At 44.7% G+C, this 25055-nt stretch overlaps 1 protein-coding gene and 1 long non-coding RNA gene across 2 annotated transcripts in view; one reads left to right on the top strand and one right to left on the bottom strand.

Moving 5' to 3' along the window:
• Positions 1 to 25055, top strand: part of LOC132452088 (uncharacterized) — a 399718-nt gene that overhangs the window by 140146 nt on the left and 234517 nt on the right. The window lies entirely within an intron of this gene.
• Positions 15328 to 25055, bottom strand: part of LOC132452074 (sodium channel protein type 4 subunit alpha B-like) — a 318084-nt gene continuing 308356 nt past the window's right edge. The window contains 2 exon segments of the mRNA XM_060044440.1: positions 15328 to 22191; positions 23466 to 23736. Coding sequence (XP_059900423.1) covers positions 20906 to 22191; positions 23466 to 23736 — 1557 coding nt within the window. The 3' untranslated portion in view covers positions 15328 to 20905.

Raw genomic sequence — 25055 nt, 5'->3', positions numbered from 1 at the left:
TAGAAGAAGTTTGACTATGCATGAGGAGCCAGTCTGTGTTTCCTAGTGATTTGTCTTCCTACATGAGAAATGCTTTTGGGGAAAAACGCAGCACCACACAGCTTTTGCAGACCTTTTACCACCATAGACAAGCTGACGGGGAGGGCCTCCGTGATTACTCCCATGCATTGTCCAAGCTTTTGAGCTCTGTAATGAAGCAGTCCACTGGTGCAGTAGCTAGTGAGGAAACTGTTCTCAGCAGGCCCGCCGCTAAAAAAAACATGTCCAATGTCCAATGCACAGTATTAGACAATGTCCAAAGAACAGTAGCCCATCAGGAAAAACAACTAGCAGAGTTAGCTAAAACACTCGCTGAGCTAACTACTGCTGTAAGTGAACTGAGTAGGCGGAGCACTCAACCGACATTCCGAGAGCCTCAGCATCAAGCTAGATCCCGTCCTAAGTTCACACCCGATTAGACCCCGAAGCCATTTGTTTTGAGAATAATGGCTGGCTGATGAAGTTATTGGCTGGCTAGCCGGCTCAGCCAAAACCTAAATGGCTGCTGCAGCCACCAAATTTTTCATGGCTACAAATGGCTGAAATTTTTCGTGTGTATGTCTCTATGTGATAGGGCTTTGACTTTTGCCCAAAAATCATATTCAACGTTTGTTTGTTTATTAATATTAATAATCGAATATATTAGAATATTTATTAATAATTTGACTATTAAATGCCTTCAGTAAGACCGGGATTGGGCTTTGCGAGGTATGTTTACCGGCGTTGCTATGGTTACCGGTCTTACGTGATCCAACGGTTTATTAGGTTTCTAATAAATCGCTGTCTAATCAATACTTCATTCACATTCGGAGTCAAAGCCCTACTATGTGATAGAATTATTACTTGATGCAAATAATTCTAGCTGGCTCAGCCAAAGTTTATCAGATGGCGGCTTATTTTGGCTTACACAATTTTTGGCTGGCGGTGGCTGAAATTCGAAATGGCGGCTTCGGGGTCTACACCCGATGGTCAGCCTATCTGTTTCAAATGTGGAGGCGTGGGCCATATTGCGAGGAAATGCCCGTAGGGTAAAAGGGGCCAAAGTGTTGAGACACATGATCCTTCTGTAGCACAAGAAAACCCTTACCCTCGGTTGTCATGAGCCACACAAGTCGGGGGGAAGTAGTTGGCTCAGGAAAAGATGTTGGGGAATGCAAGACTGTTGAGTTGAAACTCTGGGGTGTTACAGTATCATGCCTGCTTGACACAGGGAGCCAAGTCAGCACAATTTCTGAAGGTTTCTTTAGAGAACACAAATGGAAATGGATTAGACATACCCTATATAGGCTATGTGGAGTTTGATATAGAGGCAATGGGTTTGACTAATCCCGGGACGCGGTTTTCTTATAGTGAAAGATTCTGCACACTCTTCCTCTGTTCCAGGTCTCATGGGGATGAACATCGTCAAAAAATGCAGGGAGAAATGCACACAGAGTTTGACACCGCACCACAGGGTAGACTTGACTCACACTAGAGAGAGGCTTTTCATCGTGTCCATGCTGTAAATGTAACACACAAGCTCTCTTTTTCTAGAGTAGCTGGTAAGGGTGTAGTCCATGTGCCCGCTTCATCTGCTGCCACAGTCATGGCTAGGGGACTCAGAACTGTGAGTGAGAATGGTCCTTTGTTGTTGCTGAAGCCTGTGGGTACAGCCGTGCCTGATGGTTTGGTTGTTTTCCAACCTTGGTTTCTTCTGAGAGTCACATTTTCCCCGTATAAGCAATGAACATGTCTGATGGAGATATCTGGCTACGGCCAAGAACCCGTTTAGGGTTTTTGACTCATGTAGATAGTGTGAAAGGCGATGAGTCTTGTGAGGTACAGTTTCAAAGAATCTCAGCAGATACTGAACAAGTGAGTTTCGACAAGTGTCCTGAAGCTTCTACAGATGTACAGTCTATCTTAGCCGAGCTCAATGTAGGCGGTAGTCCAGAACAGCAAGCACAGTTGGCATTGCTATTGGAGAAATACTCTTTTGTGTTTGGGAAAGAAGATGAAGACTTGGGTTACAATGACAAAGTACAACATGAGGTCCATCTTACAGACGACATACCAGTCACACAGCCATACAGATGCATCCCCCCCCACACATTACAGTGAAGTCAGAACATATTGGCAAACTGTTAAAAAAGGGAGTCATTCAAGAAAGCTCCAGTGCTTATGCTTCGCCAATAGTGCTTGTGAGAAAGGCAGATGGTAGTCTGAGGTTATGTGTCGATTACCGAAAACTCAACTCAAAGACATGATGCATTTCCTCTCCCGAAGATTGATGAGAGTAGGGGTGCGCAGTTCTTTTCCACCATTGATCTAGCGAGTGGATACCACCAGGTGGCCATGCATGAGAGAGATAGGGCTAAAACAGCATTCACTACACCATTTGGTCTCTACGAGTATGTGAGAAGGCCCTTCGGTGTTTGTAACGGGCCAGCTTCTTTCCAGAGACATATGCAAGTCACAATGAATTATCTAATTTCTCAGATACTCCTGGGTTATCTTAACGACATTCTTGTTTCTTCTGAGACATTTGAACAGCACCTTGAGACGGTGTTGAAGAAACTAGCAGAGACAGGTCTTACACAAAAAAAAAAAAGTGTGCATTTTTACAACAGTCAGTGAAGTTATTGGGCCACCAGGTGTCAGCAGAGGGTGTAGGGACTCTTCAAAGGTCTCCGCTGTTAAGAACTGGAAAGTTCCAACCACTGTTGAAGAGCTGCAATCGTTTATTGGATTCTGCAGCTACTACAGTTACTCACAAGTTGCTGGGCCACTACATGACTTAGTAAACAAATGTTCAGGTGTGAAGAAAACAGGAAAAGTAAGTCACCAGGTTGGTGCAAAGTGGTCACCAGAGTGCGAGGCTTCTTTTGAGCAGTTAAAGGAAAAACTTAAGTCAACCCCCATTTTGGGATTGGCGGATTTTATACAGACTTTTGTAGTTGAGACAGATGCCAGCCTGAACGGATTAGGCGCTGTGTTCTGTCAACAGCAGGAGGACAAAAAACGGGTCATAGCATATGCTAACCGCAGACTACGTCAGGCTGAGAAAAACTGACCGGAATTACAGTAGCATGAAGTTGGGAGTTACTTGCCATAAAATGGGCGGTTGCTGAGAAATTCCGGGGTTACTTGCTTGGTGCAAAGTTTATTATCCTGACTGACAACAACCCTCTCTGCTACCTCCAGACAGCCAAGTTGGGTGCTATAGAGCAGAGGTGGGTAGCACAACTGTCTGTTTTTGATTTCGAGGTTAAGTATTGCCTGGTTCTAGCAATGCAGCTGCAGATGAACTCTCTAGGCAGGAGTTAGCAGGGGAGCCTGAAACTGACCATGATGCAGAGTTTGACAATTGTGTCGCAGTGTGTAACCCTATTTGGAGAGGAAAAGTTTTGGATCCTGGCCTTGCCACTAAAGGTCTTGAGTGTTTCAAAGTGAGACAGATCTGGGTTGCAGAGTCGGTTTCTGGTGAAGATAGTGTGGGGCAAGGGAAACACCCACGCTGCCGGATTGCACCAGGGACGAGCTAATAGGCTTTCAGACCAGTGATTCCACTCTAAAGGGGTTTAGAGCGTTTTTGGACCGGGGCCTAAAGAGAGGACAGCCCTGTCAAGTCAGGTGAAAAGACAGTTAAAACAGTTGAGAAACATTCAACAAAGGGACGGATTGCTGCTATACAGGGTTATTCATTACCCACGTCATGGTGAAGTGTGGCAGTTACTTGGGCCTGAGTTGTTTGAGAGACCAAGTCCAACAGAATGTACACAACAACATGGGACATCAGGGCATAGAACGCACTATACACCTGTTAAGAGAGAGGTGTTTCTGGGTGGGGCTATGTGTGGATGTTGAAAACTGGGTTAAAAACTGTGAGAGGTGCATTCTTACCAAGATGCCACAGCCAAAAATTCATGCACCAGTTAAAGCCTTTCTGGCCTCTCAACCACTAGAAGTAGTGGCGGTTGATTTTATAGTGTTGGAGCAAGCCTCAGACGGGCGAGAAAATGTCCTGGTTGTGACAGACGTATTCACAAAGTTTACCCAAGCATATCCTATGATCCTATGAAGCATATATTGATCAGAAAGCTGAAACAACAGCTAAAGTTTTGCTGAAGGAGTGGTTCATGAAATATGGGGTTCCAGAGTGACTTCATTCAGACCAAGGTAGACATTTTGAGAGTGAAGTTATAGCAGAGCTTTGCAGACTCTATGGGGTTAAAAAAGACACGGACAACTCCTTACAGGCCACAAGGAAACGCTCAGTGTGAAAGATACAACAGAACACTGCATGATTTGCTGAGGACGCTTCCACCAGAGAAAAAAAGGCGTTGGCCAGAGCACCTTCCTGAATAGTGTACGCCTACAATGTCACTCCTCATTCCTCTACAGGGCACTCGCCATGTTTTCTGCTTTTTGGGGTGCAGCCACATCTCCCCGTAGATGCGTTAATAGGACGTGAGTGTGTTGCAAACAGGAAATAGGACTGGTTGACTGTTCATCAGGAGAGACTTAGACAGGCACATGAGAAAGCGAGAGTGTACTCAGAGCAGAAGGCGGCTGAGAGAATCACACTGCAAAATGAGTCCTCCTGTCGACATTGGGCAGTTGGTTTTTCTGCGTCACTGCCCTTTAGGTAGACACAAGATTCAAGCCGCATGGGGTCCAACAGTCTACAAGATAGTTGACATCTACGGTACTGCACACACAGTTGAGCCTGTTGAGGGAGGTCCAGTTAAGAGGGTTCATAGGTCAGAGTTGCGTCTTTGTCCCAGACCGGTTCCCAAACCAAGAACTAAAGCTAGGTTGCAGACTAGAACCTAGGGCCTAAAGAGAGGTCACTTGGACCTGATTTCGTTGTTTGTGCAACCGCCAAACCTGTTTCATGTTGCAGGAAGAGACAGAGTTGATGTATTAGCTGCATCAGTATCTTCAGATGAGAGTGACTTTGAGGGATCTAAAGAAAGTTATCCAGATGTAAGAAATGTTGACACTGAAACAGTACATGTGGATAGTGATGTGTATCCAAATAACAGTGATGACAGTGATGGTGACAGCACCTCAAATGGGGACAGGCATACACTACCAGACAATGATTCCGCACAAAGTAAAGCCTATACATCTAGACCTGCCATTAGAAAAAGCAAGAGGGCAACAGCGGGGTCTCATTCTAACCCATTTCACCTTACAAAGTCATCTTGTAATGCTGTATCAGTCAGCGCAGACAGCCAGGTTTGGACAAACGTGTGTACTGCTCTCGTCACATTTCTCTTCACAGCCGTTTTGTATGGACTTTTTCGGTGAGCAATAATGGTTTGGAAGGTGCAAAGAGGAACACTTAGAACACTTCATTGTGGAGCAAATACAAGCATTGTTGATGTTTTATGGTACAAATGATCAGAGTAATGCTGTGGATTTCTGTAAGTTTTGTAGTCACCGAGGACGTTGACTTGCTGCAGGGGTGTATGTAACGGGGTGGTACAGTTATATAGGATGTAGTTTCCACTTGGTGTGTTATGGTTCTTGTAGTGATATATGAATGTATGGGCCACCGTAGTGCCATACCTGTGACGTCATATCCATGTGTCCGGGAATAAAGCAGTTGTTCTATTAATGAATCCTACACGGTAGTCACGGTTAATGCCTCCGCACATGACATGGTGTCAGAAGTGGCCGATTTACAATTTCTTAAGTGACAATGGCGAAGTTGGGACCTCCAGAAAAGTTTGATTGCACCCGTCCGGCTGAGTGGCCGATGTGGCGCCGACGTTTTGATCGCTATCGAGTGGCAACAAAACTAGACCGGGACAGTGGTGTAGTGCAGGTGAACACGCTTTCTATGCTATTGGAAGTGAGGCGGAGGCTATATACGATTCGTTTGTGTTTGACCGGAGCGTAGCCCTTGAAGACGAAGATGACGAAGTAAGCCCTGAGAATGATTACGACATTGTGATAAAGAAGTTTCACGAGCATTTTGTGCCGAAGAGAAACGTAATACAAGAACGGGCATGCTTTCATAAGCTGGTTCAAAAGCCCGGTGAGCCTGTTGAAGCTTTTATCAGAAGCCTGTATGAGCTAGCTCAGTACTGTGAGTTCGGAGTGACCAAGGACGAGCAAATCAGGGATAGGATTGTGATTGGCATCTCCGACACGGGAGTTTCAGAAAAGTTACAGTTGGAGCCAGAACTGTCGCTTCAGAAAGCAATTCAAATAACTCGTCAGAGTAGGCAAATAAAACAGCAAAAATGAAGTTTGCGTGCTGACAGTGACTGTGCAGTTGATGCTATGAGACAGGGAAGATGGCAATCCAATGGAAGAAATGGCGCGAAGGATAGACCGCAGTGGCAGAGAAGAGACGACAGGGGTGAGTCAAGGCAGTTTGCCTGTTTACGTTGCAATGGTCAGCATGGGAACGCACTCCCCTGCCCAGAGATGCAGGAAATGCAACAAATTAGGGCACTTCTAGGCCGTCTGTCAAAGTAAATCACTAAAAGAAGTCAATGTCACGTCTGACTGTTCCGAGGAGTGCAGTGAAGATGCGTTTTTCGTTGGTGCTGTAATGGAGGCGCAGCCTGACTCCGAAAATGAGCGGCTGGTGGAATTGCATGTAAAAGGCAGTCCTGTTGAATTTAAAATAGACACTGGTGCAGACATCATAGTAATGTCACAGACTGCTTTCAATAGGCTTGTGGTGCCCACGATTGGTCATGACTGGGCCAAAACCACTCGTTACCAGCCCAGGAGGTTAAGAGCAATGTGTGGGCAGATTCCTTGCCACAAGTCCATACAAGGGATGTCATTACAAGTACTGGGGGACTGTTATAAGGGGGCCGTACTCACATAATCTACTGGGACGCAGTGTCGCTAAGAGAATGGGCCTGGTGATGAGAGTCAATGCTGTTGCATCAGATCTGCTAGAGGGTGTGTTTGGGGACATCGGCCTGTTCAAGTGTGACCCTGTGAAGATTGAATTGAAGCCGGATGCAGAGCCCTACACCCCGTTTCCTCTCCTGCCAAAAGTTGAAGCCGAATTATGATGCATGCTGTCCCTGGGCATAATCGAGGAGGTCACGGACCCCACGGATTGGTGTGCCCCGATGGTACCTGTCGAAAAGAAGAACAACGAAGTAAGAGTGTGCGTAGACCTAAAACGCCTGAACAAGGCAGTAAAGCGTGAGAGGTACATTTTGCCAACGCTTGAAGACATCGCTCGAAAGCTGGCTGGAGCGAAGATATTCTCCACTCTCAACGCTTCATGCGGATTTTGGCAAATCCCATTGGAGGAGAATAGCCGCAAGCTGACAACGTTCATTACTCCCATTGGCAGGTTCTGTTTCCGTAGACTCCCATTCGGGATAACGTCAGCCCCAGAAATTTTTCAAAGACAGATGTCCACTCTGCTTAAGGACCTCGAGGGGCTTGTCGTAGTGATGAATGACATTCTGGTGTATGGAGCCACGACCGAGGAGCATGACCGTAGTCTGAATGCAGTTTTGAGGAGTGTCAAAGACAGTGGACTGAAATTGAACAGGGCCAAATGCCACTTTGGCAAGTCAGAAATTCAGTACTTTGGACACCTCATCAGTGCGGATGGCCTGAGGCCGGACCCCAGCAAGGTGAAGGCAGTCACCCAAATGGCCAGTCCAACAAGGGTCGAGGAACTGCGTCAGGTCCTGGGCCTCATCAACTATTTTGGGAGATTTCTGCCTGATCTCTCCACCAAACTGCATCCGATCACTGATCTGCTGAAGAGGGAAAACGACTGGGTCTGGAATGAGGCACAGGAAAGAGCGTTTGAGACTGTCAAAGCCATGCTTGTGTCAGCCCCTGCTCTGGCATACTACGAAGCTAACAGGAAGACTGTCGTCAGTGCAGATGCGAGCAGCTACGGCTTAGGGGCTGCGTTAATGCAGGAACATGGCGGCGAGTGGAATCCAGTGGCATTCTGTTCTCGTACACTGTCAGAGGCCGAGAAAAGGTACTCACAAATTGAAAAGGAGTGCCTGGCGTGTGTGTGGGCCTGCGAGAGGTTTGCACGCTACGTATAAGGTATGGACAGTTTTCACATGCACACAGATCACAAACCCCTTGTGCCGCTTAGCAATACCTACGAACTGGACAAAGCTCCTCCTAGGTGTCAGAGGCTTCTCATGCGCCTTCTTCATTTTAATGTGGTGGCCGAGCACATTCCAGGGAAACAGTTAGTCGTCACCGACACACTCTCCAGACAGCCCTTATCCGAGGTGAGTGATGGGGAGCTGGAGCACGAGGTACAGGCCTACGTGGAATCAGTCGTTGCCAATGCTCCAGTCTCATCACAAAGACTCAGCGAGATCCGCACAGCTACTCAACAGGACGGTGAGCTGCTGCAGATCATAGCCTTTATCAGAAATGGGTGGCCGCCTGTAGCAGGTCAATGAGCGTGGGGAGACCAGTTTCCTTCGTCCCTTTGTTGGGAACTCTTTTATTTTGTGAATCAAACATAAGACATGCTCCAAACTAAATCATAAGACTCGATCCATGCGCTTCCTGGTTCCATTGGTGTTGAGCACAGTCTCTGGATCTCTCTCTCACAGGTTACACCTCTCTCAGGTAACAACTCTCCCAGGTGACATTCCTCTACTGCAACACAAAGCAGGCACATAAAAACACATTCCCTGATTGGACCTGATCGCGGGCACCTGCTCGCAACCAGGTCCAACCCCCCCAGCCAATCCGGTGTGCTCCCAACCGTCCCCTACCTCCCCTTGCAGGCCAGACGTCGCACGTCCCCCCCCACACCGCCCAAGTCACGGATGCTACCATCTCTACAGCCTTATTTTTTTGCTAGGGCTCATCTCTCCAAAACAGATGGGCTGGTGCTAAATCAGGATAGGATCGTCATCCCTGTTGTGCTGAGATCAGCCATACTGGAGCAGATTCATTGAGGCCATCAGGGCCTGACAAGGTGCCGTGTGCGAGCCAGGATGTCAGTATGGTGGCCACGCATTAGCGGTGAGATAACACAAAAAGTCTCAGCATGCAGATTCATGTTCGTGAGATGGGGGATACCACTTGAACTGGTGAATGACAACGGCCCACAGTTCACATCTGGGGAGTTCAAAGACTTTAGAGAGAAGTATGGTTTTTCCCATACTACAACTAGCCCTCACTAACCCCAGTGCAGCAGAACGGGCTGTTCAGACGGCCAAACACATCCTGAAGCAGCCCGATCCACATCTCGCTCTGTTGTCTTACAGAGCCCTAGTGCAGCAACCGGTGTGAGCCCAGCTCAGCTCATGACTGGGAGATGCATCAGAACTACACTTCCTATGTTGGAAGAGAAGCTACAGCCTGCACCTGTTGACAGACAACAGGTTCAGGAAAAAGACACACAGACAAAGTCGTCCTACCGGTTCTACTATGACCGCCGCCAATCTGCATGTCCACTTCCACCACTTCATCGGGGCCAGGACGTCAGAGTCAAGATTGATGGAGATAAGGGGTGGAAAACTCCCGCTACAGTCGTTGGCCGGTGCAAAGAGCCCCGGTCGTACCTGGTGAAGATGGACAGCGGCGCAGTACTGCTGTTATGGAAATTATGCCTGTTATGTTTTGGGTAATGCATGAATATCTCAATGACTTAAAAGGGGGAAATGTAGTGATATATGAATGTATGGGCCACCGTAGTGCCATACCTGTGACGTCATATCCATGTGTCCGGAAATAAAGCAGTTGTTCTATTAATGAAACCTACACGGTAGTCACGGTTAATGCCTCCGCACATGACAGTTCTTAACCAATTATGTTTGATTAACCTGTTGTTTGTAGTTTTCTTTATGAATATAACACTTACAGATGTAGTACTTGGGAATGGGATTGCGGGTGGTTTGCGACGGTTAGTGTGGCAGTCTGGTCACAAGGTGGCAGTATTGAGGGGGAAATAAGTCCGCTGGAAACTTCGGGAGGAGCTTGCCTTAGGCCCCGTGCCCACTACCTCCGTCCGTTGACTGATCCCCATTGACTTTGAATGGGGACGGACGCGCAATGCATTGTGGATCCGTCCGTTCCGTTGGAGCCTTTGGCTCCGTCAGAAAGTTGAAAAATGTTCAACTTTTCGGCAGCGACGGATCCGTCATCCAATCAGATCGCTGTACGGTTGCGGATTGACGCCCCGCCCTCATGGGTAAAATCCTCAGTTTGTCGATACTCATGCTAATGATCATGTGTTTTTCCCCGCGTGTGATTTGTTGACCATTATGTTAATTTTGATGTGCCTGTCCCCGGACGTGATTGGCTGCTGCATCGGAGGGCCGAGGATCCGGGAGGATAAAGCACGGGCGAGCTCAACATCCACGGCAGCTGGCCTTGGATATGCAGCCTGCCATATTGGGTCTTCGAATGGTTATTTGTTGGTTGATCGAGGTTCTTGTTAATTGCTACACGGGAACTGGGCCAGAGTTTTGTTAGAGGTTATCGAACACCGACTCGCAGCTATACTTTTGTTAAAAACACTAGACGCAGGGGTGCTGTTCCACTCATGTATTTTGGGAGCGTATGCAAATTTAAGCACTGTGACGCGACTCGGGCTCCGACGATACTGGAAAGCGGGAAAGCGGGTCATCTTGCATCGCAACAAGCAGGAAGAAGTGGGAAGAACCCGGCGGTACGGCGAAGCGATTTGATTGGCTGACGGATGCCTCTGCAAAGACTACTCCCCCATCAGTCAGCAACGCCTTCCCACGTCCGTTGACTGACGGTGCAGTGGGCATGTAGGGTTACGCTTCGTGCCCACTGCACTGTCGGATGACGGATCCGTCGCTGCCGAAAAAGTTGAACATTTTTCAACTTTTTGACGGAGCCGAAGGCTCCAACAGAACGGACGGATCCACAATGCATTGCGCGTCCGTCCCCATTCAAAGTCAATGGGGATCAGTCAACGGACGGAGGTAGTGGGCACGAGGCGTTAGTTCAAGTTTGCTGAAATGTAAGTGTTGTAAGTCGATGTGTATATTGTTACGTGTGAAATGAGTCATTTAATGTTTACTTTATTGAATGACCTATTAATGTTTATAGTGGTGAAATGTGTATGTAACAGAAGTTATTTTACATTTCCTGTTTACAGTCATGCCACTGCCGTATTTTCTAAACTAGTATTTAACTGTATTTTACTAATGTAGTGTTTTTGCGTATTTTTCTATATTAGATATTTTCTTGTATTTACTTCATTCATTTATTTTATAAATTCGAGCTGATTTAAATTGAAGTGCAACTGTTGAGCACAGTAAGCTAATAGTCTGTTTATTTAAGTGCAACTGTTGAGCACTGTAAGCTATAGTCTGTTAAAAAGAATATATAACACTCTGTCACAAGAATAATTGTGTTCTAAAATAAATTAATGCTACAAAACCCCCCATCTAATTCCACAGGCTACAATAAAATCTTTTTAATACATTTAAGCCATTCATTTCTTTTTGTCTTAAACTATGTGGCTTTACTAAAACATATTTTCAACCTCACTTTGCACTACAGCACTCACTGCATTTTCTGCAGGAAATGCATTTTCTAGGTAACAGTACAATTCATGTAACTTACTTAGTTTTTTCTTTAAATAAAGTCATTATCCATGTAGAGCGACCTCGACGGGACTTGAATCGAGACCAAGAGCTGATGATGATGTGGTCCAGGATATGATGGACACTACTGAACCCAGGTCCCAGACCTCATCTCTCAGATCTCTCCCGCTGGGCCTCATCTCTCAGATCTCTCCCGCTGGACATCGGAGCTGAATTCACATTTTGAATTCAGTTATTGCTTTGTATCGAATTCTAATTCATATCGTTTGCATTAATAACATGTTATCAAAGGAGCCTTTAGGGATATCACTAACAAGAATTTTTTTAGAAACAACATTCATTTTCGAATGAATTCCAACGCACTGCTGGAGTCCAACGCACTTGACTAATCTATCTACCTTTATTTTGGTATCGGTCTATATTTGTGTTGTATTTTACTTCATATATATTATTTGTATAGATAGCTTATATCTGACATATTAAAGTCACCGATTACTTTTATGGATAACAGTAAGTGACCTATAAGCAGACATTTGGAAATTTACTAAGTACTTTTCTTCATACAGTCAAACACACTAACCAATGATATAATCAGACGGTGACCCTCTATGGGTAGAACATAGGTATCACAATTACTGTTAGAAGTTTAAAGAAAACCGCCCAATGCCCACGGCCTACTTCTGAGCATCCTCAAGCATTTTTGTCGTCATGGCCCTGTTGGCAGAATGAAACATAGCTATTTGTCATTCCTGCAAACCACGTTAACCTTGAATCTTAGTGTTTCTGATGTATTATGCTTTAGATATATACTAGGGCTGTCAAATTACCGCGTTAATTCGGATTAATTCATTCCAGAAAAAAAAATAACGCAGATTAATCGCGCTTCTGTAGTGCCCTTTGACCCGGTGCGTAATTTGCGTTGAAATCAAATGGAGGCAGACGAGAAGATGCTGCTCGGCCCCGTGAACGAAAATTTAAAGTTTAAACCCCCAGACGGAACTGTAGATAGGAACAGTGTTACCTGCAATCTCTGTAGTATGGAATTTTCCTATCAACGGAGCTCATCAACCTTTTAATATCACCTCAACACAAAACATTTGGTAGCAAGCTCTCAGGTACGAGCTGCCACAGCCCCTGAAGCTGGTGCTATCAGGCAGCCTCGTCAAGCCACACTCGACGGAGATGCATTGAATCTTGAGTGAGATGGAAATGTTATTAATTTGATCTTAAAATGCACCGTATGTTAATGAAATACATGTTTTAAATAAAAGAGGCATTGAACTTTAAAGTCTATTATGTCTATTATTCATTGAATCACTCATCTGCCATAATTTAGGCCGACTTGAATTAAATTATTTTTAAATACTTTCTCGGAAAATGTAAGTACATTTACATTTACATTCAGGGCATTTAGCAGACGCTTTTATCCAAAGCGACTTACAATAAGTACATTGGTTACAAGTTTGTTATTTTATATTAGTATGCAATATATTTAAATTAATTAATCATAGAGCCTGTAATTAATTAGATTAATATTTTTAATTGCTTGACAGCCCTAATATAGACCTTTCTGATACATATATATCAACGTTTCTGATACCCGTATGTCAATGTTTATAAAACCGTATATCAGGGTTTGTATATATATATATATATATATATATATAATATAGAGGGTTAACTGAGGGTTAAATGACGGTAGGCTATACTCAACAATTGTATTCAATCAAGGGTATGTCATTATAATTCATGAGTGTTGTGTGTCAATGAAACATGTAAAGTGAGAACCAATGTAAAATATAGACGCGTTTGAATTGGGAGTCAAATTAAGGGATGGTCTTAAGGACGATGTTGGAGGGTTAGGGTACCGAAGCTGCAGGCGGCCTCTTCACAGACTGCCCTGGGTTGATACGTTTACTGGCCAAGTTTCTATCTCTTGTCTACAAATTTAGATTAATTCATGGCAATGCATTGTGTTTCCAATGCATTTCAAGGGAGCATTTGATAATTCTTTATGAGTTCCTCCCTGAAAGGCCAGAGATTCCATGTATATGTCCTTGAGACCCTCGTTGACCTTAAAGAGACCCCAGTTCTATGGCTGACTTGTGAGTTTCCTCGACCCCTATGTCACCTACTCATTGCATCCCTTCATTTGGGCTACAGCTGCCTAATCAACCATTCTAATATAGTTAAATGCCGTCTTTCATATGAAAGACACAACCGCCAGTGGGCTGTGGCAACAATTCTAAAGTAGACCTTATGCTCAGATTTATATAAAAGAGGCCGACATCTCTATCTTATTCACAAGTCATTCTAGGCTCCCATTAATGATGTTTCTCTACATCTTCCAAATACCTCTCAGGGAGGGATTACATCACTTCCGGTTGGAACCTCCAAATTGATAATCTTGTATGTCCTTTATTAGGCCCTTTCATATAAAGAAGCTCAAGCTCTATTCGCATGTGTAGACCCCATAGATCACCAACCAATTCCATCACTTCCTATTATTTGTGTGCCTCCAACAAATCATTTTAGTAGATGTTAATGCCCACACACGCAAACACTCTATTTGACTCAATAATGTGGCTTATAATTAACTAATAATTTAAAATGATTACACATTCCACATTTTGAAATGAAAGAAATTTGAATCTGGTTCCTTATTTCTTATCCCTATCAATATGCAGCTTACCATGATCATTGCACTCAACAACAGAAATAGTACTCACGGGCCATGAATAATAACCTCTCTCCCATGAAGGTTTATTGCCTGGGCACCATTCAGGGAGGCGCTGTTCTGTCTGGCACTGAGGCACCTTAGAAGATGTGTCTTCCCCTAACCAGTTGAACCTAGTTTACAACCCCTAACCAGTGGAACCTAGATTATGACCCCTAACCAGTGGAATCTAGTTTACAACCCCTAACCAGTGGAACCTATTTTATGACCCCTAACCAGTGGAACCTAGTTTACAACCCTTAAGCAGTGGAGCCCAGTTTACAACCCTTATCCAGTGGAGCCTAGTTTACAACCCCTAACCAGTGGAACCTAGTTAACGACCCCTAACAAGTGGAACCTAGTTTAAGCAGTGGAAGCAGGTTTAACCAGTGGAACCTAATTCACTACAAAAAACAAACAATTGATGGCAGCATAGCTACCATCATAGCTCATGGCAGCATAGCAGCATAGCTGCCATCAAAGCACACTCGTTTTTATTGCAACGAGTGAGCTATGGTTTGGAGTAAAAGACAGCTAAATAATATTTATTTAAATTAGAAAATGACGTTCACTATTAAGGTGATACATCTACATCTAGATTTGAGTTAATTACACTTTACACAGAACTCATAAACTCGTAAGCAACATGAACTGTGCTTAAATTGCATACATTAATGTTCATGGAATGTATGTATCCTAGCGTCCCGCTCCATCACAGTAATCTAGAATCAATATGTTTGGGGGTTGTTCAGAATACTGTGTTCATATAACGTTTAATAATATAGGATATTGGCATGCATGTTCGAATGTTTTTCCACAAATCTCAAACAGAATATAGCCTACCCTGATTGTATTTCGACCAATACCCCAGAAGACCTGAGAGCAGTTTAAACCTCAACATTAGATGTATCTAGGCGTTGATATCGACCATATCTTTGGTTCAGAAAGTTTAAACCTCTGTGTTACATCTATCTTGGAATGTGGATTTTGACCGTATCTTTGTTTTAAGGAACGTTGAGATTCATATATATATATAATAAGACAATTGTTTTAATGTATAGATGGATTATATACATTTTATAAACACAAAGACAATACTTGTCCCTTGTCAATACTTGTGTATATCAGGAACATTGATTTTGGAGTTTATCTATGTGTAGTGTTTATCTATGTGTAGTGTTTAGTGTTTAGTTTGGCTCCAAGCACAAAAATAACAAGTACAATTCTCAGCATCATTCTAAATCAGTAACTGTAATCAGTACCTTGAAGTACATGGTATCTATACAGAATATATGAAGTGCCGTACACAAACCAAGAATTTGAGCCTTCTTCAGCTTTAGTCTCTTAACCAAAATAGACATTAGACAAATAAACATACTACCACCAAAATCACACAACAGGGTTAGGGTTAGCTAAGACATTGGAAAAGGTACCCCTACCAAATCACTCAACAGGACACACATTTGTTCATAATTACAACATCACCACCGAATTCAGTATGTATTTTTTTTTCTCATTTATTATCAGAGGCTTTTGTTTTATATACAGACAAGTATTTGCAAAGTACTAAAATGTATTTAAACTCAAAGTACTAAAAAGTATTTAAACTCAAAGTACTAAAAAGTAATATATATATTATTCAGTAGTGGTATTCTTGTTGTAGCTGTTTGTCTGGATGGGTGCTGTTTTCTGTCTCTAGCTGGGTGTTGTACAGCCCACTTCACCTAGTCATCCCCTGTTTTCTGTCTCTAGCTGGGTGGTGTACAGCCCCCTTCACCCAGTCATCCCGTTTTCTGTCTCTAGCTGGGTGGTGTACAGCCCCTTCACCCAGTCATCCGCTGTTTTCTGTCTCTAGCTGGGTGGTGTACAGCACCCTACTTGACCCAGTTGCTCCTCCCTCTGTATACACAACGGCTGTGGAACGGTCTATCGGCTATGTATATTCTTATTTTTTACCTTTTTTCTTTTTTCTTTATATCGACAACGTAGCTTTCATCGCTGCAAACCTGAAAATTTCCCTGTGACTTGCGACATTTTTATTCTTTTTGTTTTTTATTCAGTTTCTGTCAATTTTGATAACTAAGAGGAAAGTCAGTGTGTGTGTGTGTGTGGTGGGCGGGACATAAGCAGATGAAAAACCCTCTACAACTCACATTAGATAAGAAATATGGTGAATATAGGGTCATACTCATGGTTATATGATGTCTGTATAATAATAAAACAATACCGTTAAATTAATAATAAATAATAATAATAATTATCCTAATGGTATTAGTATAATGTCTTTAACCAAACCACAGATCATGGTTGATGACAGAATAGAGAGAAGACAGAGGGCAGAGCAGAAGAGCACTTTAACATTATCACACCTAGCAATGATGTCCAGGACACTGACGTTGTTGTTAGCAATCATGAAATAACACACAAACTAACTGTTAGTTTAACTGTTATAAACCTCTGAGCAGACAAGTGGCTGTTTGTGATGAGTGTCAGGCCATTTCACAACCGTGTGTAAACAGGGAGCGGTGAAACCACATCCACACCACAAAGGAAATAAATATCATTTTCATTTCCACTTTCATAAATAAGATACAGCAGTATTTGATGCCTGTTCACTTAGTTGATGTATTGCATTTATCACACAAGTAATAGTAACATTAATAATAATAATAATGAACAATGAAACCACATTTTGTTCTTTTTGCGGGTTCATCCTATTATTACAGAGATGGTTGTGTGTCCGTTTGTCTTGAGATGGCAAAGCAGCTTTTCATCTTCTTAGTACAGGATGGTTTGCGTGTCCGTTTGGGGATGTGGATCAGAAGCGGCAGAAAGGAAGCTCTGAGGAGACATGGTGTGATGGTCTTCAGACTCCTGATCCGCTCCCAGTGCTCCTTCTCACCAGTCAGCCCTGTGGGCGCCTCCCTCGGCCCGTGGGTTGGTGATGGCTACATCCCATTGTGCTAAACGTACACCATGGAGCTGTTAGGAAGCTATAATGTCACTTTGAAGTCGCTAAGCTCTCTGAGTAGAATATGATGGTGTCTTTATGCCTCTGCATGTGTGTATTTGTGTGTGGGGAGTGCGCTTGGGGTGACGAGGGGTGAGTCCATATAAAAAGCATGAATATCCATAAACTGATGGAACCTATCCACGGGTCAATCAGCCAATCAAAACAAAGAAAGTAGTAGCAGTAACCCCATGAAGCAACGGAAAGGCATTCTAGGGTGTTGGGGGAGGGGGCATGGCATGTGTACCAGGCACACTCTCGGTCTATTGCTACTGAAATCAGCCCTTCAATACACAACTGCAACCCTGAAATCTGCTTGTGGAGCTAACTTCTGCCGTGTCTCTGGAGTCGACTCGCTAAGTGGGTGTCTATCCACTTAGAATTTCGTAGAAAGAGCAGAATAGGGTCCTGGCGCTGCCTGTAAAATTGTTCTTCTGCTTTGTTTTAAATCGTCTAGTAAAGCATTAGCAACTTTCCCTTGGTCGATCATCAAAAGATAGAGGGAGAGAGAAAGGGAGAGAGACATTGAAATCCAGACACAGACAGATATATAAATATATTTATAGAGAGAAGTTGTCTGACTTATTTGAGTTTATCGTTGGAACTATTTGAGTTTCAACCAGACTAAACAAAGGCTCTATAATACGCACACTTTGACACTGCTTCTTAATAAAAGGATATCACTATACTTTAACATTTTCTTATTCCAGTATAATAACATATGTATTAACCAATGGGAAGAAACCACTCTCCGGACAGGTGAGTGTTAACCAATTGGAATTACCAAAGCTATGACAGATTTGATTACATCATTGGGGGATAAACCATTATGATAAAAAGATTGGTCTGTAAAGCATTGGTTGCCCAGGTGTTCAGGACTCCAATTACAATGTCTACACTGTTCATGAACACAGTGCCAATGTATTAACTCAGCAGGCTATCAATGACTTGCCCGACAATAATACACAGATAAATACACTGGAACACATTAAAGTAAGGCGGTATCAAATCAGTATCAGTAAACCATTATTGCTAGACGTTTTGTTTTTTTGTTTCTCTGTGCAAAATAGATAAGGTGCCACCACTTTCCATCTGTGATCCAGAACATCATAACACACAAAAACTAACACAACAACCCATTCAATCAATAAAACAATCCATCAGCAACTCCTTCGTCAAATAAGAAGCATTAATACATTTCTTGGGAATCTATGGTAAGAAAATAAGTTATTTCGCTCCAGAGTTGGAACATAGGAGAATTCAGATAAAGTTATTGTGGGACCAGCAATGGATATTCTTTAAAATCTAACCTGCTCTCCTAATGTCTTCATCGTTCATAAATATACGCTAAATGTGTAAACAGCCCAGGAGCGGTCAGGACTGATACAGGTCTGGATTTGTCAGCCAGTATAAAAGGATGGTCACTACCGTCCCTAACGGCACTTGAAACAGACCATCGAATCATGACAATACAGCTGAATCAACCACCCTCTGTTACATGTCCGTTTCCTTCCCTGGAAAGTACTCTATTATGTTTGTAAAAAAAAACACCTGACATTAATCGCCCCGGTTTGAATAATCATGGTGCCAAGTCATTTAAAAACCTTGTTTAATTGTCTTCATTTTAACAAGTGTATTTAAAAGGGTATTTCTGCCACATGTATTAAAAATGTGCATTCACTGCACTGAAGTGCACACATTAGCATTTCCTGATCTGCTTTAGCACACTGACACTTGAAAACATTATTCCTTCAATTATTTCTGGCTTTACTACAGATGTGATGGTTTTTCTAAACGTCGACTATTGATCCAACTCAGAAAAAAGAGAAAAAAGCACTTTAACAACCAGAAGTCAGCCCTGAATGAGTTTGTTCCAGCCTCATTCCTGCCAAATAAACGATGCATGGCCAGAGAAATCACATCAGTTCAGATTTCCTGACAGTGGATGATTTTTAGATTTCAGATCCATTTGCCATGCAAGTTCAGTATACATATACTGGCAAATGAATGCAGACCAAAGAATCTGAAGTTTTTTTCACTTATAGCCACAAGTAATGAGGGCAGGATGAGGCTGTTCTTCAGGTACATCTAACTAACCTGATCTCTATTGGACATATTCTCTGTATTTAAACAATTTTATCATAGCACCACATTCCACATCAAAGTGTTTTTTATTGTGTGAAATGCACGTTGGATGCTGGCCCATTTTTAGTGACTTCTCAAGACAAGAAGTCTACTTCTCTCATCCTTTCTAGCGGTGTAGTATCTGAAGTACACCTCCACTCTGTTCCTTTTTGTGCATGGCTTTTGGGCCCTGTGGATGAGCCCCCCTAATACACAAGGGCAAACAGCTGTTAGAACTGAATTCATAGGTTGAATACAGTATACCAGGAGTGTTAAAAAAAAAAAATAGTGACTTGATGACAAATCATCCACGGCTTGAATGGGGAACCGTGCGGTATGAAGATGTAGACTAGATAAAGCATCAGGAGATTCTTGGATGTGTTTCGTTTTGTGTTACTGGCGTCTGTTGTGGCGCTTTCTCAAGTAAAATACCTCCCAAAAAAGAAGACAACAAAATCATTGCAATGTAGTCTTAGGTATCAGGCTCTAAACAGCTTTTTTTTTCTGTTTGTGGGTGACAGCCCAGGTAAACTAAACAAAAGTGCAAAATTCTTCAATAAAAGCAGGTGGACAGGGGAAGCGATCCCAGACGTTAAAGAATGTTTCTCTGCCCCTTCTGACGTGGCAACCTGGTTGTTAAGCGAGACGCCAGCCCAGTCTACCAGCATCATTTCATCGTTTTGCTCAACTTACTCTAAAAAACATAAGAAAATGTAATAATCGCAACAATATTAAAGGACTTTTAGCATCAATAAAGTTTACTTTTGGCTATGAAAATCCCTTTTCTGTTGTATTCCCATTAGTCCCTCAATGCCTGGTCAGAAAGTGGTCCAAGTGTTCCCACCCAGAGTCTATTAAAGCCAAGATGCTTCATAAATATTGATGACTATTGGGTGGACTATTGGGCCCTCCCTGTCTAATGAATGATAGATAGATCAGTTGAGTGTTTGGACCCTGTAGATTCTAGAACCTCTCTTTTGCCCCTGAGGTCAAAATATCGGGGACTCTTCAAACCGTCTAGGCTCCCGTTGTCATGACAATGCAGGAAGTTCACAGGTATCCCAGTGGTCGCTGTTTCAATGCTGTTTCATTTGTTTCAATGCTCCTGGACCTCAATGTGAATCTCCTGACAACAACCGGCAGGGAGGACTTTAGGACCTCAAATTGGATGAAAAGAGGGTTTGATAAAAGAAAGATAAAATCCTCATTGTTTGCTCTTTTAATTGATCCTTACACGTCGGTCCTTCTCATATCCCTCCTGATTTTGCTTCCTCCTCACTCTTATGAAGTGATCTATGGTTAATTCATCAAATGAATGTACACATTTCACCCCAAACAGGAAGATCTTCCATCAGCCTTTGTTTTGTGTTTTAGTTGAGTTGTTTTGTGCCTCTGATCCCCAGCTGAATGGCGGCTACACCCCAGGCTGGGGGTCCGCGTTATTGCCTCTGATACCCAGCTGAGTCGCGGCTACACCCCATGCTTGGGGTCCGCGGGGCCCTCTGGTGGCGACGGCTTGCTGAGTTCGCTGTGTGATGCGCCAGGCACTTCTGTCTTGGGGGTGAGCCCGTGAAAGAGCTGCGAGGTGGCCCGTGTCACACTGTCGTAGGACGGTGGTGAGGAGATGGTGGAGACGGTCTGGGAGTGCTCCATGGCCGCCCCACCAGAGCCGTAGTTTTCCCGCATCATGGCGGCGATCAGCCCCTCCTTCTCCACTGCCTCCTCCCCAGCACCACCCGCCTCGTCCTCGCCCGAGGCGTGGCGCGGTGTGGTGAGCTGGCGGTACAGGAAGGACGCCGCCTTCATTTGTCTCCGCACCAGGTGGCGGCGGTAGCAGCGCTGGATGACAGACGCCGACACGTCCTCCTGCTTGCGGCGCAGCGTGGTGGTGATGGGCTCGTACGAGATCTTGGACGGGTTGGCCATCATGAACTTCTCCTCCATCTGCTGCTTGAGCGCGTCCATCTCGCCCGACTCGCCCAGCACGCGCTTGGTGAAGGCAAACAAGATGTCCAGGCAGTGGATCTTGTCCCCGCTCACCATAGGCAGGTCCATGCTGATCAGCTTGATCTTGTTGGGCTTGCCGATTCGCAGCGGCTCTGACAGCGTGTCGGCGAAGTCCGACAGCTTGGCGTACTCGATGAACTGCGTCGCCTCCGGGTCGAACTTCTCCCACACCTCGTAGAACATCTCAAAGTCGTCCTCGCTCAGCGGCTCCGTGCTCTCCTCCGTGGCCACGCTGAAGTTCTCCAGGATGATGGCGATGTACATGTTGACCACGATGAGGAAGGAGATGATGATGTAGGTCACAAAGAAAGTGATGCCTACCGAGGGGTTTCCGCAGTTGCCTCTGGCGTTGGTGCCGGTGTGGGGCAGCTGGGCGTTGCACTCCTCGGGGGAGTTGTTGAGGATGGGGCTGAGCAGGCTGTCCCAGCCTGCCGAGGTGGTGATCTGGAACAGGCAGATCATGCTGTTCCCGAATGTCTCGAAGTTGAACATGTCGTCGATGCCCGCCTGCTTCTTGACGTAGGCGAAGTTGGCCATGCCGAAGATTGCGTAGATGAACATGACGAGGAAGAGGAGGAGGCCAATGTTGAAGAGTGCTGGCAGGGACATCATCAGGGCGAAAAGCAGCGTGCGGATGCCCTTGGCGCCCCGGATCAGCCGCAGCACGCGGCCGATGCGGGCCAATCGGATCACTCGGAACAGCGTCGGCGACACAAAGTACTTCTCGATGATGTCCGCTAACACGATGCCTGGAGTAGTCAGAGACAGAGAGAGAGAGAGAGAGAGAGAGAGAGAGAGAGAGAGAGAGAGAGAGAGAGAGAGAGAGAGAGAGAGAGAGAGAGAGAGAGAGACAAACACAGATAGAGAGAGTGACACATAGAGACAGAGAAAGACAGAGAGAGTGATATAGAGAGACATAGAGAGAGAGAGTGAGAAGGAGAAAGAAAGGCATTTCACTATTGTCATGATGTATTTATTTATTTCAAGGCAGGGCTGTCATGTCAAATTTCCAGTTTGAACCTACAATTAATTTCCTTGGCAATGTCATCTTCACAAACAAGCAATCCAGCAATCATCCATCACTCATCATCTAACCTTCACAAATAACGTATCAGTGTCTCTTTCTCTCTGATTCTTCAAGATTCCCTCGGGTCCTGTGGTTTCTTAAACTCGCTCTCTCTTGATCTTTGTCAACCTCTCTCTCATCCAATATGTCACCAACTTCTTGTCTCTCTCTCTCTCTCTCTCTCTCTCTCTCTCTCTCTCTCTCTCTCTCTCTCTCTCTCTCTCTCTCTCTAGCCCACACACACACATACACAAACACTGATGTTACAGTTCCCTCATGTTTGATTTGTCTCCTCTGGCAGCTCTGATTGCTCGTGTTACCTTCACCTCCCCCCGACAGACACACACACACACACACACACACACAAAAACACACACACACACACATATACAAACACCCACACACACACACACACACACACACACACACACACACACACACACACACACACACACACACACACACACACACACACACACACACACACACACACTCACAGTCGACTGCTGAGCCAGGAGCCTTGCTACATGCTGCCATTCAGAATGAATGACTGTGTGCTTGTGTGTGTGTTTGTGCCTGGGTTTGAGTGTGTGTTCCATGACTGTTCCATCACATCATGTTTGAGTGATGGTGATGAGGATGATGATGACTACATCACAACCGAGTCTTAATTCTGCTTCATTCTTTGAACTGAAAGATCCCACCTCGTGTTCGAACAACGAGCCCCCACCCTGGCCCGACTCACCAACAATGGAGAGGATGACCACCACCACGAGGTCCCACCCCACCCCGACTCACCCACGATGGAGAGGATGACCACCACCACGAGGTACCACCCCGTCCCGACTCACCCACGATGGAGAGGATGACCACCACCACGAGGTCCCACCCCGTCCCGACTCACCAACGATGGAGAGGATGACCACCACCACGAGGTCCCACCCCGTCCCGACTCACCCACGATGGAGAGGATGACCACCACGAAGTCGAAGATGTTCCAGCCCACGGTGAAGAAGTAGCAGCGGAGCGCCATGATCTTGACCAGGCATTCGGCAGAGAAAAGCACGATGAAGGCCAGGTTGACGTTGTTCAGGATGGCCTCCATGTGCGGCGCCTGCTCGTCCGTCTCCACCATCATGGTGATCATGTTGAGCAGGATCAGCACCATGATCAGGATGTCAAACGCCTGCTTTCCCGCCAGGTCGAAGAAGAAGCCCTGCACCGGGTTCTGGAGGGGGAGGGAGGGAGGGGGGAGAGGAAGGAAAGGATGGTCGTATGGAAGGAAGGAAGGGAGGGGGAACGGATGGCGGGAGGGAGAGAGGGAGGTAGGTAGAGACAAAGGGAGGGAGAATATGGAATGGAGGGAGGGAGGTAGAGGGAGAGGCCGATGATGGGAGGGAGGCAGAAGATTGAAGGGGGGAGGGAGAGAGAGGCAGAGAATGGGTGCACTGTAAAAACGAAAACTTAAAATTGTTGGTCTCATTATGATTTCTGAGTAAAATGAATGTAAAACATTAAGTATTCATGTCAACTGTGCAATGCAATTTAGTCCAACCAACAATGTTGAGTTGTGGGTCAAGAGTTGGGCTCAGTGTAGTATCTTTGTTAGCAAGACACACAGGTTTAAGTCAGACTCTGTCTGAGGCTGGGCCAACTACGGTGCACATGCGCATTTCGACACTTTGGAAAATACGGGGTTTCCTAACGGAATTTTCAGAAGGTAAATATTGTGGCGACTCCTACCCCCCGGGGAGTCTGGGTATTCGTGATGCTGGTTGGGAAAAAGGGGTTTATTGCCTTTTGTCAATTTGTTTCTGTTAGGTTAAGTGGGGTTAACGGGTTTGGGGTCTTTATTGTTTGTGTGTTGTTTATTGTGCGTAGTGTTGAACTGCCGTCAAAAATGGCAGCTCCGGCGGGAGTAGGTCTCGGCGGCAGTCCGGCAGCTACAGCACGGGGAGCTCGGCGGCAAGTCTGGCAGCTCAGCCCCCGGAGTATAATACCTTTCTTCTCCATGTCACGGTTCATGGACTTCAGAGAGTCAAGGTCAAAGTTCCTTTCCCTCAATTCCTCTCAACCATGGCCGAGATATCCCCCACTATGAGTCTTTACTTGTTGTGGAAGTGCCAGAGACGTCAGACGCAGTCTTTATAATTCATAATATCATCCTAGGCGCACATAGCTTTTGGCCGTGATATTAGATATATTATATAACTCGAAAATGCATTTCCTGCAGAAAACGCGGTGAGTGCTGTAGTACAAAGTGAGGTTGAAAATAGTTTTTAATAAAGCCACATAGATTAAGACATAAAGAAACATTAAATGGCTTAAATCAAGTGAAGGGATTTGAACAAAAGTTCAAAAGTCTAAATGGCGTAAACAACGTAAACATGCACACCATTTAAGAAAAAGAAAATGGTTGGAAACAAATAAATTGACAGCTAAATGAAAAGCGCAAAGCATTGCTAAAAATGCAGAAATATAAAGGGTCAAATGTATTGCCCTGCACTACTGGTGTGTGTGTGTGTGTGTGTGTGTGTGTGTGTGTGT

This window comes from Gadus macrocephalus, chromosome 23, assembly GCF_031168955.1.
Source record: "Gadus macrocephalus chromosome 23, ASM3116895v1".
Lineage (NCBI taxonomy): Eukaryota > Metazoa > Chordata > Actinopteri > Gadiformes > Gadidae > Gadus > Gadus macrocephalus.
The sequence above is the reverse complement of the archived record's forward strand: the minus strand, read 5'-3'. Positions and strand labels throughout refer to the sequence as shown.